Source organism: Typopeltis vanoorti, chromosome 21 (assembly GCF_054136105.1).
Source record: "Typopeltis vanoorti isolate ZY-2024b chromosome 21, IOZ_Tvanoo_1.0, whole genome shotgun sequence".
NCBI classification, from domain to species: Eukaryota; Metazoa; Arthropoda; class Arachnida; order Uropygi; family Thelyphonidae; genus Typopeltis; species Typopeltis vanoorti.
This window is the reverse complement of record NC_143569.1, coordinates 65,098,876-65,112,229: the sequence shown is the minus strand read 5'-3', so window position 1 is coordinate 65,112,229 and position 13,354 is coordinate 65,098,876. Positions and strand designations below refer to the sequence as shown.

Below are 13,354 nucleotides of genomic sequence, written 5' to 3'. Positions count from 1 at the left end.
ATAACCTTAATGGGTGCTGATGGTCACGAGGGTGACAGAAGCAGATAAAATAGTTGAGTTACTGAGTGACTGCTTTGCAAGGGTATATCATCCAAGTGAAGTTAATGCTGTGACATATGTGACAAAGACTGATGTGGGAACAGAGGTGGATGAATTGGAGGTACTTAGAAGATTGCAGAATCTCAATGTAAATACAACTGTGGGATTAGATGGATATCAGCTCACATTTTACAGAAATGAAAGAGAACTGGCAATGCCTCTGACTAGGCTCTTTAATTTAAGACTCAGCTCTGGTAAAGTTCTGAGCGAGTGGAAAGAAGGTTAAATAATTTCCTTGCATAAGGGAGGTTCTAAGACTGCAGTCTTAGAACCTCCCTTATGCAAATTATAGACCAATCAGTATCTCAGGAGTGGTGGTAGTACTATAAAAATTGGTCGAAATGGGTGGATAAGAATATGATACTCTACAAGGGGCAACATGACTTAATAATTTACTAACTTTTTATAAAAGTGATAGGTGAGATGGATAAAGGAAATGGCTACACAATGATTCTGCTGGATTTTGCAAAGGCATATTAACCAAATACTGTATAGAACTCTGTTATGCAAATTAGAACAAATGGGGATGTTATGAAACTGGTTAGAGGGTGGTTGCTGGACAAATATCAAAAAGTGATACATGGAGGAGCTGACTCCAGGTGAAAGCAGGTGACTAGTGGTGTGGTGCAAGTTTCTGTAATAGTACCAGTACTGTTTAATTTTTATATAAATGATATAGGAAATAATCTGAAAGGAAATATTCAGTTATTTGCTGACAATGCAAATTTAAGCAGAGTGAATCAAGGCAATGTGAAGAGTTTGCAGGATGATTTAACTAGGCTGTCAGTATGGGCAAAAGTTTTGGGATAAGTCAATTACAAGTTGTGTACCACATCGATGGAACTACATTCCAGGAAACAGATGAAGCTAGGGATTGGGGGGGGGGGGGACAGAGAGTTTAGAGGAGTTTGGGTTGCAAGAGTCAGTTGTGAGCACTACATCTGTTAAAGAGTTCAAGGAGAGGTAATATAATAATAATAATAATTCTCTCGTAAATCTTTCCTTATATCATTGATATACAAATTAAATAGTGGCTCTAGTGCAGAATCTCAAGTTACTCCACTAGTCTCCCTTATTCTCCTAGATTCCACTCCACCATATACTACTCTCTACTGTCTGTCAGCCATCTCATTATCCATGCTACTGGTTTTATATCTATTCCCATTTGCTCCACTTTTTCTAATAGTTTTCCATGTGGTATTCTGTCAAATGCCTTTGCAAAGTCCAGCAGTATCATGGAGTAGCTATTTCCTTTATCCAATTTCACTGTCACTTTATTATAAAATGTGAATAAATTACTAAGACAGGACCTAACCTTTACAAAGCCATGCTGCCCATTATAGAGTATCGTATCTCTATCTCTCCACTGTTGGTTTTTACCTTTAACCAACTTTTCAATACTTTAAAAATCATTACTGATATATTAATTGGTTTGTAGTTTGCTACCTGTATCTTGAAACCACCTTTATATAATAGAATATTTTACCCTCTTTCCACTTCCTTGAACCTTGCCAGAGCTAAGACATACTGAACAACTTCATCAGAGGCAATGCCAATTCTCTTACACATTCATGTAGTACACAGGCTAACATGCTATCCAGTCTCTCACTGCTGTATTCACATTGATCTTTTTCAAATGCTGAACACTCCTGTTTATCATCCTCAATTTTGACATGAGTCTCTGTCACATGATTAATTGTAAACAAACTAATACACTTTCGCAAAATGATCACTCAAAAACTCAACTATTTGTTTTGTGTGTCACCTTCATCAGAATAGATTAGTCATCCTACCATAGTCATTTTCCATCTTACTTGCTACATAATAATAAAAAATTAAAAAAAACCTTTTGGATTTAGCTTGGTCTGCTAAACAAATTTTTTCTCATCCCTTCTTTCCTGCACTTTGTACTGCTGATGAGTATGGCAATCACTTTTTAATTTATATTCCCTCCATAGTGTTGTTCTTTTTTTTTTTTTTTGTAGCAGCTCTTTATATATCTACTCATCCACCTAATTCCCAATTGGTTCTCTTGACCTTGAGTATGCCCTCTGATACTGTTTTTCTCAAACAATCTCTGACAACTTCCGATGCACTACTTGCATTCTTTCTTTGTAGCTTCTCGTGCCATGACACTGCTCCAAGATGCCTCCTAAGTCTGTCATAATTACCAGCTTTATAGTTCAACATAAACCCTTTCTTGATAGAGAATTCAACATGTTTGGCAACTTCCCAGAACAAGACTGCATGGTCACTCTCCCCAAATGGAGGCAGAGTGTCTACCTTGGTTATGGATATATCTTTTGATACTATTACCAAATCCAGCCACTCTCAAACTCCTGTTCCTCTCACGTGTTGTTTCAGGTAATTATCCCTTAGCAAGTGTATAAATTCTGCTTCCATCCTGCCATGCCCATTATCCTCCCTCCAATCTATGTTCCACTAGTTGAAGTCTTCCATAATAATTGTTTAGCTTGCACTCATTTGTGCTAATATGTTGATACATCGTATCTGCATCTTCCTGTGGATCTCCTAGTCTAGCAACCAACAATGTATTTTGTCCTATTGGCCTCTATCTCACACCAGACAGCCTCAAACGAACCATTCCCCCCCCCAACCTAAAATCTTCTTTAATTTCTAATTCTACTGGTTGTAGTTTTTCAGCTATCATCTGAGTGGATATATGGGTGGTGGGAAAATCACAACCAACAAGTAGTTGTGATTTTTGTGAACCTAAAAGTGAATTGATGTGTTTATTTACAAATGCTAGGAGTATCAGAAATAAGGGAGATGAAATTTTTTCACTTATCGAGCTTATTCACCCCAAAATTGTTGGGATAAGTGAAATGTGATTGAATGAAGATGATATCCTAACAGGAATAGAAATGGAACATACAGTGTTTTTTGCAAAGATAGAGAGGTCAAGAAGGGAGAAGGAGTGCTGCTGATGATACCAGGGGAATTATGTCCACATAATGAAAGAGAAATAGTGGGCATGGTTTTGAGGCAATGTGGTGTGAGGTGGGGATTGACAGGAAGAGATATTTAGTTGGATGTTGCTATAGGGCAGGTATGTAGAGGGTGGTAAGAAAGAAATGTATAAGCAACTTTAGAAAGGAAAATTTTTAAAAATATTTAAATGATGCAATATCAGAATTTCCTATCCTATTTATTCAAAGAATGGGTGTGAAATGCAGTAGATGTGTAATCATCTTAAGCAAGAGATTCCTAATAAAAAGATATGGAAGTAACATTGTGTGCATAAAGATTATGTCTGTTATAATAACACAGACATAATCCTTATGCACATGATATTACTTCCATATCTTTTTATTAGGAATCTCTTTATTTATCATAAAAAGGCATTTTAAGGAAAAGTCGTCTGAGAAGTAATAATTGATTCTTATAGATTTTAGGTGCTGAATTCAGAAAAAATAGTAAAAAAATTCCATCACCCACCAATTTCACCCAATTTCTAATTTTATAGTTTTTATTAGTAGTATTTGGATTTAAATTCAGTGCACTGGTATTTATTTTTATTCTCCTATATTTACAGATAATTAGTTGTATAAGTGCTTTTTTTTGAAGTGCCTTTTTATGGTAAATAAAGAAATTTCCATAAAACTTCTCATTCTTAACAGGAAAGGGAGGAAGGAATGCAGATAAAAGTGCAGGTGGCTACTTTGAATCTGATTTGCCAAGATCATGACTTTCCTGTTGTCACAGACACGTTTTCTTGTGTGATTCTTTAGTTGAACTTTAGTCATTTATGCCCCAGCCGGCATGAAATTTTGTCATGTTTTACCATCATTTTCTATATTGGTTTAAGCCAATAGGAATACAATTTGGTCAGCTAAATCCCAAATTGCCAGCCCATCCTCGTTCGTTCAGTATGCAGGTAGATACCTAACAGGGTGTACCACGAGAGGGTGTTGATTGGACATTTGGTCAGAATCCCTGGTTGGTTCTCTGCATTCCTTTAAAGGCTATGTGGAGTTCTCCTCTCAGTTATACAGCTTTGACCCTTAAACACCCCACGGAAAATTTTAAACTGTTATTTTACTTAATATAATGCATTTTAAAGCTATTTTACTGTAATATTGAGATCCATTTTGTGAAAATTCTTTACATGATAGAGAAAAATGGAAGAGATATTCAAAATCAGCAGTCAAAAATAAATCAAAAACAGTTAATAGTTTCCAGACAACTTTTCATGACTCAAATTTTGCAGGCCTGTGTAATTATAAGCAGCAGGCCAGAAGTCACAACTGAGTATGAAAAGAAACTGGCTCTGCAAGTTAAAAAGAAAACCTAAAAGAATTCTATCATTATGCTACAAGTAAAAGAAATAATTAGTATGAAAGAATAACTCTACCCGATGCAGGTGACAGATGCAGAAGAGACTGTTCACCTAATGGGAATCGATTTTGCTTAAAGTTATCAAGCCTGGTGTATGCAACATTGCACTCACTGTTACTACTTCGCTGGATATAGATACTCAGGTGTATGAGGAGAAGGTACTAGAGCTGTTGCACAAACTGAATAACAATTTGGCAATGGGGGCTAATGGAATATCAGAATGGATGATAAAAGAAGGTTCAGCTTTCAGCTGAATCCTCTTTTAGCATCTGGATATTCCTTTGACCAAACAGTATAATTTGAGTCTCAGAACAGGGAAGATTCCACAGGAGTGGAAAGAATGCATGGTAGCAGACAAAGACTCAACTAAGGGAAGGTGTTATGTTTCAGCAACTTGCTCATATTCTACAATAATGTTACTGTTGAGTTAGACAAAGAGAATGGATACACTATGATAGATATCAAAAAGGGTATACAGTAGATGTAAGTCTGCACGATTTAAGGTAACCAGTGGTGTACCACAAGGATCAGTCCATGGTCCATTGTTATTCAATCTACACATTAATGACATTGGGATGGATTTGATATGGGATATACTGCTATTTGCTGATGATGCAAAGAAGGCAGGGTAATCAGCAGTGCAAGTGATATGCAATACTTACAGAATGATTTGAATAGGCTGTAATTGTGGGTATGTGAAATTGGCTATCAGTTCAATGTTAGTAAATATAAAGTCATGCACTTTGGTGTGATGAGATATCCAATGTCATATTATATTGGTGAGATTATGCTAGAAGAAACTAATCAGGCTAAGGATTCTGGTGTTAGTAGACAAGAATTTGAAGTTCAAAGATCATATAGCAAAGATTGCAAATACAAATCAGATAACTGCAATGCAGAAACAAACCTTAACATGTAAAGATAAGTAATTTTGCTTCTTTATAAAGCCTTGATAAGACATCACTTGAACTATTGTGAACAGATCTTGTCTCCTGGTATCTGTGGTAATGTGTGAGGTGGAGAGAGAGAGAGAGAGAGAGAGAGAGCGCGCAAAAGAGAGCATTAAAAATGATATTAAGATTTTGGATTGCTGATTATGGAGAGAGAGATGGAGAGAATTTGTAGACTGTAGATACTGGCAAACAGGAAAAAGGGGGATGATATTCAATATTTAATTTAATTTATAACCAAGTGAAAAAAACTTTCAACAGCAAATACAAACTTGAAAGATTTTTTTTTTTTTTTTTTTTAGAATGAGCAGCAGATTTAAAAAAAAAACACCTAATCTAAATAAGTATGGCTGTGTTAAACTTTTCAAGATTTGGGAAACATTAACTCTTAGGCCTGCCTCCTTACAACTAAGGTTAGGCAACAGCATCCATAAATGGCACTCCTTACACCACTTTAGGCTTATAGTCTAACTTCTTCCACTTCCTGATGAATTTTTGTATGTATTAGTACAATTTTAATACTGTATCCCTGAAGATGTCTCTGCGAAACAGACAAAATACAGGAATTGTTAAACCTACGCTTAATTATTTCTCTGTGCTATATTCATTCCATTAAACATAATCATGAGCCTTTAATTCCACTACATCTAATACACACCTGTCATCCTATTATAAAAATGTAACTGGATTATTTACAGCAAGATTTCTCTTTAAGAGACCCACGTTTTTCTCTATAGAAAGATTTCTATTTTAAAAATTTCAAGTTGCATTCTACCTCTAATCAGCCTCTTTAATGTATCCTCTACCAATGACTCATATTATTCCTTAAGTGATACTATTATTCCCTTCTTTCACTCTTCTGGACTATCCTTTTTATCTGACTCTAATTAATCAAACAAATTAAGGATATTCTCAGCTCTTTGAATAGCCAACTTCTCCAAATTTTCAATATTACTCTGTACCCCTCAATTCATTTCATATCCTTGCCTATTTTCACATCTTTTTTCCTACCACTCCTCATTTGTTATTCTATTGCTCCAGTTTCATATGTTCCTCGAATCCATTATTCCATTCAACACTGTCATTTTACATTCATTCTATCCCACTTTCACTACATCAGTGTCACTTACAATGTCCATCATATTTCCAATGACATCTTTCTCAGCAAGATCTACTATATGCTAAATACAAAAATATGAATTGAAGAAATTTTATGATTTTTTAAACTTTCAAGATTAGTTGCACAAGTCATGTTTAGTAAATATATATATATATTAGTTTAGATATCTTTTTAAATTCATGAACTAGGCAAGAAAGTTATTATGATTATGATACAAGAACTTATTACATGTAATAAGACATTGGATTTGATAATAACATCAGAGAAACTAATGATGGACCATATTAACTACTTAAAAGCCCTCTGTGACAGCAAATTAAAGATTGCGAAACAAAATTTAAATTACAACTAGCAAGGAATGCTAAAAATCTGAAAAGCTATTTAAGGACAACAGAAACAAATCAATCATATCCAGTTTGTCTGGAACAATTTTGTATGATCCAGCTGTGACTACAGAAGAATTCTGCAATTATTAGACCTTGGAAGGGGAATTGAGACTATGAAGAAAATGAAAATTGAAAACATCAAGGGTGAAATTTCAAAAAAGCTAACTTTGATGGCATTAAGAAAATTAAAAAGTATTAACTGGGAAACAATATTTGAAGCAAGAGAAGCTAATGTAAATGGATAACAATGAGAGATATCTTATAATCTAATATTTATCTAAGTAGAAGTAAATTTTGTAATAAAATAAATGGAGTCAGTTATATTATTATTATTATTACGGGCAACTCCAGGGAGTCATTAAACTCATCGAGGGAGGCCCCAAATCATATTCATCACAACTATTCGACATTCATACAGTATCTATCATACCTCGCCTTAAACTCATTCACTACTCTAAAAGTAAAGAACCCAGCTCTAACACCTTTACTAACCACACTTTTGCCCAGTTTCCATGGATGTCCCCTAGTCCTCCCACAACCAGCCCTGTTCTCAAAAATATCTTCTGAATTAATTTTATAGAAACCCTTCAGTAATTTGAATGTCTCAATCATATCTCCCCTCCTCCGCCTATCAACCAATTTTTGCAACCCACAAATCCTCAACCTGTTCTCATAGGTAGAGTAGGTAGTGAGTAATAAAGTGAGTAGGTAGACCTAGTTAATACCTAGTTTGTAGCGAGCAGAACTTACATACCCTGCTACAAGAATTGCCAAGAAGGTGTCCTAATAAATTACTAATTATATGAAGAGCCAAGGGCTTCAATTCAGCGACGTGAAATTATTTAAGTTAAGGGATATTACATCCCATATTGTTTCATAGCCGAATAAGAAACTCAAAGTTTCATGCTGAATATAGAAACTATATAAAGTTCGGCGAGTGCAAGCGTAAGCAAATAGCTGGATAGTGCAACACATATAACCCATTTGGTAGTGCAATACTGAGGCAACTCATAGCAAGGGTGGAGCAAGCTCCAATCATTGTTCTCGGTATTTACTCATAATGTGAAACCCAGCTCCTAGGAGCTGTACTACTGTTCTACATTATGAGAGAAGGTCACTACCCAGACTGGTTTCAACCTTTATTGAGTTCTCATCAGTGAGTAGGTAGACAATATGGAATGTAATATCCCTTAACTTAAATAATTTCATGTCGCCGAATTGAAGCCTTTGGCTCTTCATATAATTAGTAATTTATTAAGACACCTTCTTGGCAATTCTTATAGCAGGGTATGTAAGTTCTGCTCGCTACAAACTAGGTCTACCTACTCACTGATGAGACCTCAATAAAGTTTGAAACCAGTTTGGGTAGTGACCTTCTCTCATAATGTAGAACAGTAATACAGCGCTTAGGAGCTGGGTTTCACATTATGAGTAAATACCACGAACAGTGATCGGAGCTTGCTCCACCCTTGCTATGAGTTGCCTCAGTGTTGCACTACCAAATGGGTTATATGTGTTGCACTATCCAGGTATTTGCTTACGCTTGGACTCGCCGAACTTTACATAGTTTCTATATTCGGCATGAAACTCTTTGAGTTTCTTATTCGGCTATGAAACAATATGGATGTAATATCCCTTAACTTAAATAATTTCACGTCTCCAAATCGAAGCCTTTGGCTCTTCATATAATTAGTAATTTATTAGGACACCTTCTTGGCAATTCTTATAGCAGAGTATGTAAGTTCTGTTCGCAACAAACTTGGTATTAACTAGGTCTCCCTACTTGCTGATGAGACCTCAATAAAGGTTGAAACCGGTCTGGGTAGTGACCTTCTCTCATAATGTAGAACAGTAGTACAGCTCCTGGGAGCTGGGTTTCACATTATGAGTAAATACCAAGAACAGTGATCAGAGCTAGCTCCACCCTTGCTATGAGTTGCCTCAGTGTTGCACTACCAAATGGGTTATATGTGTTGCACTATCCAGGTATTTGCTTACGCTTGGACTCGCTGAACTTTATATAGTTTCTATATTCGGCATGAAATTCTTTGAGTTTCTTATTCGGCTATGAAACAATATGGGATGTAATATCCCTTAACTTAAATAATTTCACGTCAGCGAATTGAAGCCTTTGGCTCTTCATATAATTAGTGATTATCTAATTTGACAGTGCAGAACATGATAGTACTGTTGCGTGTCTGTTTATAAATATTATTATTGTCGGAACTGTATGGAGTGTGAAGGTTCATTACAGGAAATCTACTCAATATATATCAAACCTCTCATTGAATGGTTTCACAGACAAAGCACTCACAATGGATTCTGACAACCCATTCCACTCATTTGCCTCTCCAAGATAAAAATCTTATTCCATGTTCTTGCTGATCATACTCTTACTCAATTTTCAGGGACGACTCCCTTAAATTTCATCTGTATCAGTCCTGTAAAATCCTTTTAGTAACTTAAATATTGTAATGAGAGGATTAGGATATGCATGTATCATTTAACTTGGATAGCTAAGTTGTATCGTGAGGTAACTATTTAAATTGCAATATGGTAACCTAAAATTGATATGCAGTGGACAGTGGTAATTAGCTTATTTTTTACCCAGTGATGGAACAGGCAGAATTTGACCATTGATAGTGGATATTAAAACTTGAAAAGTTGAGAAAGAATTATTTATTTTCCCTAAATATTTCATTATAATGATTCTAATCTAAATGTTTTTCAACTTTTTTCCGAGTTGCCACCATATCATATGACATCATTGGTCCTCTCCATCTGACAATTGAATAATATATAAAGCAAAACGTGATAGCTACTTTGATTTTGCAGATATTTCAACTGTTTTGAAATATCTGAAAAATCAGATATTAATTTTATGGATTTATTTAAGGTATTAATGAAAAAGTAAAAGTACACTGATTCACATAATGCATATTATATAGAATCCGAAGTGTATACATATAGTTCATGGTCATCATAATGAAATTCTTGAAAGGAATCTTCAACAGAACAATGGCAGTCAACTACAATGGATCCATTCAGAATGCAAAAGTCAATTACTTTGTAATAATATATGAAGAAGGGTGCCTGTCGCTGCTCTGTGGAAATGGCATTTGCTTCCATAGTGCTAGGCTGCCAGAAGAAAAACCATTCTAAGTTTGACTGTAGTTACAAACTAGAGGAACTTTTCTAGGACTTTTTTGGATGGTTTCTGAGTTAGTCAATCTTTGGCATGAGCAAATAGTTTTTCCCTAACAGAAACTTGAGTTTTTTAATTCTGCAAATCAAGAAAATCAACCACAGAACTCATACTATTTTAGGCAATAAAATATGGGTCAGTTAAGAGTAGAGACTAAATGGCCACTGATTTTTTAAAAAAAAAGTTAGTTAGAACTAACATATATGTGGGTTGCTGGCTACACTAATCAGCAGCCATATATTCAGGTTTTTCTATATAATATTTTTAAAATACAAGAAAAGAAAGAAACTTCCTTTTTCTAAATAAAAGTAATATAAAGGAGGTTTCTTTATTTTTTTTAAAGCGAATCCCATCCATAAAGGTTATAAACCAATCATATATTAGTATTGTGGGTGGACTTAGCATTAGGTAATCTGGATACCATTAAAGGCCTCATGAAGATTCCATTCTATTCCCTCAGCCATATGGCTGGTGGGGGTAGCTATATGCTACCATACTAGGGAAATGATTATGAGTAAGGTGGTTTCCTGTTGCCTTCCTTGCTGTACTATATCTGATGACTGTAGCCTGGGGCCAGTTTGCCTGCTTGTTTTGGATGAAAACCCCCAGATAAACTGGTGGAAAAAAACTCTGCTGTCCATGTCCAAGACTGGCTAACTTGGCTATTGCTGAGGAAGATTCTTAAGCTCCTCATGTTGTCGACAGAAATCGAACCTAGGACACTCCTTCCCCAGGCATATGGTTGCGAAGTGCATAGCCACTAGACTAACCATGTGGACCATGTGAAGATGTTCTTCTGCAAAACAAAGAAACTGGAAAAACAATTTTTTAGACATACTACACAGATCTTACAGCCATAGCTGTTTTTGCTATAACAATCAAACCTGATAGAGACAAACATGGATTTTTTTTCTAAACCACCTGTTCATAAGCTGTTATGTTGTATTTTATGCTAAAAATATCGAAACACTCAAAAGTGTAAGCAGCAAATGCAATTCATATTCAATGCTAGTACTGTTTATGTATGAACTTGAATTTTTTATTATGAATCAGAAGTAAAAAAAGAAAAAATCCATACCTTTTTTCACTCTTTCATCTCGAGCTATCGCTAGAGTTTTCCTTTTAAGTTTTCTCCTTTGCTTCTTTATCAAATTTCTGAACTGCTTATGGCTGAAATACCAAAAAATAAATCTGAAATTTCCCATTTTTAAAAGCATTGAAAAAATCTAATATGATCACATTTAAGCTACTGCAAGCTTTTCAGCACAGAGGATACCTTCTTACTAACTCACTGTAGGATATATGCATCTGGTAAAAATAGTTAAATGAACATCAAAGAGAGAGTGAAAGCAACTATACAGAGAAAGAAAATGATTTAAATGATGAAAAAAATGAGGAATTATTTGTAGGGAGTGAGATCGCTAGGTTGCGCGCAGTGATACAAAATGCACAGCGGCAATCAGAGCACCTGCAAAACTCTTTCCAGAGTGACTCGGCTAATGGAAATAAACAAGTGTTTGAAAGGAAAATTAAGCGTAAGAGTGGGAGAGTGTCTGAAATAAAAGAAAGAGTGTTGTATGGGGACTTGTTATTAAGAGGAGTGATAGATGGGAGTTTAACTAAATCGTACTTACCGGGTGCAAAGTTTAAGGATGTAAGTGAGAGTATTAGAGTGCAAAAACAGATGATGAAAGAATTGATAGTTGTGGTGGGTACGAATGAATTGAAAGGAGATAAATTTTTTATGAGAGAGGACTTGAAAGTATTGTTAAAGGTAGCGAAAGAAAAGAATGACAGAGTTAGGATGGTGAGTCTGTTGCCGCGGTATGACAGAGAGGAGTTTAGAAGGAGGGCCATAATCACAAATGACTTTATGCGCAGGTTATGCAGACGGTGTGGTGTGGAATTCATGGATGTATGGAATGAGTTTGATGGGTGAAAGGATTTATACAAGACGGATGGCCTGCATTTGAATGGATTTGGTGTGAGGAAACTGGAAAAAGTGTTGCTGAATGAAGTGAAAATGGATGTGCAGAACCAGGGAAACTAGAACTACCAAGGGGGGGGGGGGGAGTGGATATGCAGACATCATTGAGACAGTTGAGTGTAAGAATGTATATAATGTACCCGAGCCAGTACTAAGGACAAGAAATCGGAATGGGATAGTTAGAATAACGCATCAAGATAGGGGTGGACAAAGGGACCTCTGCATTTCATGTATACTAATGCCAAGAGTATTAGGAACAAGAAGGAAGAATTTTTGGCCTTGATTGGCTCTTCCTGGCCACAGGTTATTGGAATTAGTGAAACACGGCTGACAGAAGATGATATAGTTAGTGGGATAGAATGTGTAGGTTATAGTGTGTTTAGGAGGGACACAGAGAATAAAATGGGGAGAGGAGTGTTATTGATGATAGCTGATGAACTGCAACCAAGGAGAATTGAAGTTGTATTGCAGGATAGTGAAAGGAGCTCATTTGAGGCTATTTGGTGTGAGATTGAGACTGGCAGAATAAAATATACAGTTGGGTGTTGCTATAGACCAGGTGATGGAATAGATGGTGGAGATAGTATGCATAAACAAATTGATGAAATGAGTGGAAGGAGGGTAATAATTATGGGGGATTTCAACTATGGTAACATTGATTGGAAGGAGGAGAGGACACATGTGAGGAAGGAAAAGGATTTTATTCAATTATTACGGGATAACTATCTGAGACAGCATGTAATTGAAAATACTAGGGGTGTGAGAGTGCTTGACCTGGTAATAGCATCTGAGAATTTGACTGCAATGAATATGACCATGTTGCCACCTATTGGTGAGAGCAATCATAAGGTCTTGATCTGGGAGGTGGTTAAAGGTGTGGAATTTTCGATTAAGACAGGGAATATGTGGAATTACCGTGCTGACAAGTACGACAAGCTTAGGAGATTGCTTGGGTCAGTGCCATGGCATGTACAACTGCAAGGGCTGGATGTCGATAGAGCATGGGAAGTGGTCAAGGAGCATTTACAGGAGGTTATGGCTGATTGTATACCTAGGGTCCGAATAGTAAAACAGGTAGGGGTTAAATGGATGAATAACACCATTAAGCCTGAGCTGCAAAAAAAGAAACTGTGGAGGGAATTTTTAAAGAAACGGTATAAAGTGCAGGCCAGAAGGGTAACGAGTGTGGTAAAAAAAGCAAAAGCGGATTATGAAAGGAAACCAGCTATGCAAGCTAAAGAGAATCCC

General features: G+C 36.0%; 1 protein-coding gene across 1 annotated transcript in view; it reads right to left on the bottom strand.

The window, feature by feature from the left end:
* Positions 1-13,354, bottom strand: part of LOC150094927 (uncharacterized) — a 259,949-nt gene that overhangs the window by 194,689 nt on the left and 51,906 nt on the right. The window contains exon 2 of the mRNA XM_090411150.1: positions 11,198-11,289. Coding sequence (XP_090267276.1) covers positions 11,198-11,289 — 92 coding nt within the window. The remainder of the gene's footprint in view (positions 1-11,197; positions 11,290-13,354) is intronic.